The 6,000-nt window shown below is 35.6% G+C and overlaps 1 protein-coding gene across 1 annotated transcript in view; it reads right to left on the bottom strand.

Moving 5' to 3' along the window:
- Positions 1 to 508: 508 nt before the first annotated feature.
- TfIIEalpha (transcription factor IIEalpha) overlaps positions 509 to 6,000 on the bottom strand; it is a 17,101-nt gene continuing 11,609 nt past the window's right edge. Inside the window, exons 6-9 of the mRNA XM_089650691.1 lie at positions 5,277 to 5,487; positions 2,777 to 2,909; positions 2,505 to 2,612; positions 509 to 711 (exon numbers count right to left, since the gene is read on the bottom strand). Coding sequence (XP_089506817.1) covers positions 536 to 711; positions 2,505 to 2,612; positions 2,777 to 2,909; positions 5,277 to 5,487 — 628 coding nt within the window. The 3' untranslated portion in view covers positions 509 to 535. The remainder of the gene's footprint in view (positions 712 to 2,504; positions 2,613 to 2,776; positions 2,910 to 5,276; positions 5,488 to 6,000) is intronic.

The following is a 6,000-nucleotide window of genomic DNA, read 5'->3' as shown; positions in this document are numbered from 1 at the left end:
CCGTCAGAAGGAAGACAATGGAAGGAGATGGAAAACAAGATCGAGAATATCAGATTGGGCCCCAGAACAGAGACGAGAACGTGCTCCATCGATTCCACGCCGTAAGCACTTTCCAAAAATGATACCTTTAACAAATATAATTACACAGAGCCCATCATAGAATTGTTCCATGCAATAGGTTTAAGATTATCCCATAATAATATGCTTAACTAAGTTATAAATAAATGGTACATCAGTATTATCTGTAAGTGGTGTTTTCAATTGAGATGATTCCTTGCAAGATGGGCAATAACCCCCTTGAGCGTCTACAAGATGGCTGCCGGCAATCAGACAAGAGAGTAGCCGAGGTAAATGTAAATATGTTTAATCTTTCTAATCTGCTCGCTCTGGATAATCTAACTATCTCATAAATAGCACAATTAAATGTTATTTATTATAACCTTGTCAGAATATAACAGTAGTTATGAGTAAAAAAATTTGCATAAGAAATATAAATTTTATTGCATTACTCAAATACTCAATACTCAAAAAAATCTCAATCATACATATGGCTATAATACTCCTGGTAAACTTGTATATACGTTTCTTTCTCAGTAGGCGTCATTTTTGATATGACATCATCATCAACACTGGAGATAGGAATAGACTTCCCATTGACCATTACTGTCGGCGCATTATCTTCGGATTCTGAATCATTGCTGTCCATTTCATCTGAAACAAACAAAAAATAAATAAACTCTCCTAATAGTATCAGAGGTGAACACGTAAAGTCCTAGCGTGGAGGACAATATTATTATACAATCAGCTTGTAGGAATAAAAAACATGTTAACTCGTCAGGCCTAATATACTAATATTATTATACAATCAGCTTGTAGGAATAAAAAACATGTTAACTCGTCAGACCTCAGACATATTCTGTCTGAAGGTCAGAGTATTTCCACTTTGCAATAAATCCAAATAAATGGAATATTGCTGAACGTATCCGAAAACTGAAAATTGTTTTTGAAAGGTGATATAACTATGCTTTCAATTTTTATGATTAGAAATAAACATATATTTTTTTAAATATTCATATTTTGAATGCAAACATAAACAAAAAATAAAATGGCTACTTTGTTTTTTGTAAATAAAATTACTGATAATGAAAGAATATAGAAAATCACACTTATCTCGTAAGACAAATGTATTGAAAACGTAATTATCACTTCACTTTTTTTGTCGTTTTATATACAAATAATCAATAAAAACTTCACAAAGTCCCATACAAAGGTGTACATTTGTATTATTCCATGGTTAACTTCTAGATTTGAACATAAAGCGAGGTGTTTTCTCTTTCTAATACTGTTTAGATCAGAGGTTCCCAAAGTGGTCTATATAGACCCCCAGGGGTCGATATCGGCTTGCTGGGGGTCTATATCAGCAAAAAAAAAATTTGGGGGTCCACGAGATTCAAATGGGGGTACATACGAGCGGACCCCCATTTACCTTAAGTCAACATTTAGGAGTTCCGTAAATGACACAATACACCTAACACAAATAACATAGTTTACGTAATACTAATAATAGACTGAGAAATTACTTATTTGATATTTGTATTTTTATATTTCGTAAAGTTGTTTAATGAGATGTATAAATAAAATTATAAGTTCCTTTTCTCGTCAGTATTAATATATTGAAGCAAAACATTGCACATCAGAAGCCGCGAATTTTCTAGATTCCCAACTTGTTTTTGAAAAACGTTCAGGGTAATAATGACGTTCAACATTTAGATGTACTTCACAGAGACTTCAAAACTAAGTTTGAGGACATTTTGACTGTGGAAGTGGAATGTTAAAGAATCAGATATCATATGACAAGAAGAACTGATCGGAATAAGCGCTAACAAAGAACTTAAGGGGCAGTTCTGTAGGGCCAGCTACAGAAAGAAATTCCCGTTGCTTATCCTGCTCCATTTTCAATTGGTATAATACCTCACAAGGGTGCCCCTGTCTGCACAATGCAAAACAGAGCAACTATACCGCCACCCGGTTGTTGGACAGGCAAGGGAAGGGAATCTTTTTACTAAGAAAATAAATGATTATCACATGGGACGTTAATAGTTTTAGGAAAATTCAATATTCGGCAGGCACGGGGTCTACGGAAGAAAATATATTTGGCAAGTGGTCTACGGGGCAAAAAAGTTTGGGAACCTCTGGTTTAGATCATATTTTTCATCACAACAGTAAGGGAGACACAACGATTTCCGTTAGACCACACAAGGTTTCCAAAAGTGAACAAATTAGCCGGGTTAAGTTGGAAAAAAAATAAAAATACTCATAAAATTTTGTAGGGTTGATTTGATGAGAGAAATACAATATATACATAGCAAATAAGTTATACAGAACTAATCATAACTGAAGAAGGTCCATTATTGAATAGGCTACGGATAATGATAATGAAATTTTGTAATAAAATTGATTGATTTTGGTATTGTTAAGTCGACAATATTTTGTTTTTTGTTTACCTATCATAGAAACATCCTCCTTCTGTTTAAATGGATCCTTCATTTCATCATCACTTGAATCAGAACTCTCCTGACCAGTGCCCTTCAGTGCGCTGGCAGCGCTGTTACCTGTTGAATATATTGAAAAGGTTATATGTACATTCATCAAAATATATAACGTAAAATTTTTTTTTTTTTTTCAGTGATACTTCAGACCACCAATAGCAATGATAAACATAAATATGATCAGTATGCATATTGTTGAATGCATTTGGTAGGAGAAAATTACCAACCTGAATTCTGCTTTTCGTGAGCAAGCAGAACTGACATGATGTCATCTGTTTTATCCTTAGGGTTAGTTTTTTGGCTAGTGGCATTTGTAGCTGCCTTTTCCAATATTGCATCTGTAGAATGGTTGCTATCATTCTGAAACAATGCAAAAGAAAAAAATTATTAAATTAAAAACACATTCAGCTATGAAAGAGGTTAAGCTCGTCCCCTGCGATGTCCATTTTGAGATGCTGAGAGAATTGCCCACGGTAAAAAGGTCACCATTGGACGGATCGTGTAATTTTACAGGAAATTCTTTCTGCTTTTTTGTATGATGGAAAGCCTATGTGACACACTCTGGATACACAAGAACTGGAGTTTAGAGCTATATTACCGCTAAGTATTTTTATCATCCTAATTATACCTACTAATTTTACTACCCATCAGCGAGTAACAGTACCTCTGACCTTTAGAATATACGATTAGTCTGTTTTGCCTCAGAAGGTTGTCACCTTACTTAAACTTTTTGCACTAACAACTCCCACCAAAATCTACAAACGTGAGATTATACCCAAGTGTGGCTCGCGCTAACGTTCACTCGTGCGCTGAACCGCCAACAAAATTGAACAATGTTTTACAATTTACATTGTATTTCTAAATAATATTTTTGTTTTTAAAATTGCATACAATCTAAAAAAAATGTTAAAAATAAAAATTTAAATCTATCTAAATATATAAATTTGGATGAGAATATTTTATTGCCGACACAAGCTTTGCTTCCCGCACGCCAGTTATGACGGCTATTAACCGATACCATTATTATTATATTACATACCATTCCGGGTGATATAGTTAAATGCTCCGCTTGAGAATGGTAATTTTGTATGAAGCTCCTAGCATACATCGCTAAACCGTCATATCACACAAAATGTGGCGAAAAAATTGCAGATGAACGTGTGGTGCGAAGAGATGACACGAAGAGAATTGATAGTATGCAAAGATTTCCGAAAAAAGGGCTGCGGCAAAGTAATTACTCTTGACTTAGAGTTTGAACAAGATAGTATAAGGGGGTATTTCACTATCTCTGATTATGTTCTGACTAAGCACTAATCCGCGGATTAGTCATTTTTTCGTTTTCACTATATCTGAATAACGCTAACGCTCGGGTTAAAGTTCGATTTGACTAATCAGTGCTCGAACCTCACGTTAGGCGCTATTCCTCGAATCAAAGATGGCGTCAAAACATTCCGAGTTTGACAGCGGAGAAGTGAGTCGAATTTTGTTGCGAATTATTATGGATACCGAGGTTTTTGATTTACAGAAGCAGGTGAAAGGGCGGCGATGCGAAGGCCGCGAGTTTTAAGAGCTCGAATGAATTTGAATGCTTGTATGATCCATCCTGAATTATTTGATTGTGTTCAAAATAAGAAACAATGTATTAATTCGACACGAATCTATCTAAAATGACCTGATAATAAACTTAACATAACAAAATGCACACTTTGCGGTGTGCGGACTGTGGCGGGAAACTTGACAATTGGCGTTGACGCTAGCATTCCATAGACATTGCGGCAAAACATGACAGGCGTTGTAGTAGATTGGGTAACTGCAAACATTTTGCGATGTTGCCAGACTATTTCGAGTGTTATCTATCCGGAAGCTTGGCAACAATGGTGAAACGGTCGCCGTTGAATAATGAAGTTATTCTGATCTTTAAAGCCAGCCAACGGCTAGCTAGTCAGATATTTAGCCCGACATAGTGAAATACCCTCTTAATATTTCTCTTGTAAAATGCAATCATGAGTCAACGGGTCAGCTATGCGTCTCATGTAATATTATTATCTTGTAATATAGCCTTGGGTTAGGGAACCTAGTTGACATTGATATTATTAGTTTTTTTGTTTGTTTTACAGTCAAAATGTTACCTTTTTTGTCACTTATTGCAAACTTCACACCGAAGCTCATTAGCTCAGTAAACACTCACCCCACAAAGTGAAATGTTTGTTAATTATTGTGTTACTATCAAATCTGTTATATAGAATTATTCTGGTATCATTATATGTACATAGTATAATTATAATAATCTCTTCACATACTTGAATCAAAATCTTTTAAAAAAAGTGACTGAATAATAAATGGGGAGTTTATAATAAAATGGTCAAAGAATTGATTTTCTCTATAAATAGGTAATAATATTACGTTTTTGATGAATTGCTCGGTGAACCACTAAACATTGAAGGCACCGGCCGCGCCTGGTTATAATTTCAAAGCATGCACACACTTTGGTGATTGTTGCATGACTTATCTACTAGCTTTATTAGAAGCAGAAACTAAAAGCTAGTACCAAATCAGAATGCTAAAGTAGAAGAGGGCTAGACCAGCAATGACAAGGCTAAACCTTGCAGTGTTCATCATCTGCCCTGAAGATGCACAATGTTAATCAATCATAATAATATTTTTGGCAAGAGAATCTCAACTCATATCAGAATGGTTCATGTTTGAATACAGAAGAGTAATATTAACCTGAGCATCAGCCCCGATAACGGTACTCTCCACCATCCAGACGGGGCGCTCCTTGCGCTGAGAACCGTCCTGGGAGGCGCCTGCCGCAGCAGCACTGCCCGAGATGTTGATGTCCACGCGAGTCTCCTCAGTGGCGAAACCACCTCTGCGCGTCGCCTCTCCTGACCAGATCTCGCTGCCGCCAGACTTCATGCCCGGTTGTTTGAGTATGCTGAAAAATTTTCACATCGAAAATGTTGATAATTTTATTTATTCTTTATTCCGGAATGTGGGGAGATTAGTGCAATCCCACACATACCATAAAGGAAATGGAAAACCACACTACGGGCTGTAGCAATATGTATTGTCGAAATATAATATTAAGATATAAATTATAATTTAAGAGATAACGAATGTACTATTGATTACGTTTTCTAAAAATTTTTACTTAATCTAATAAGAGGTTGCAGTAACAGTGTGAACTGAATAAAATACCCTCCTGATCCCAAAAATAGCAGAAATAGCCTTTGACTACTACTTACAAAGTGAATAAAGTCAAATTATGTCATAACTAGCGCAGACCTGTGAAGAATTATGGGATATAAACTAAATTTCCCATACATATAAAAAAAAATTACCAACACTAAGAATCGAAACCAAATCAATTGGTTGGAAGGCAACTATGCTGACCACTACACCACTAACTGCTGTAACAATGGTGGCATAAATTCATTGCATGATGTAT

The sequence above is a fragment of the Hesperophylax consimilis genome, chromosome 1 (genome assembly GCF_061612785.1).
Source record: "Hesperophylax consimilis isolate HC1 chromosome 1, BYU_Hcon_1.0, whole genome shotgun sequence".
NCBI lineage: Eukaryota > Metazoa > Arthropoda > Insecta > Trichoptera > Limnephilidae > Hesperophylax > Hesperophylax consimilis.
This window is presented reverse-complemented; position numbering and strand designations above follow the sequence as displayed.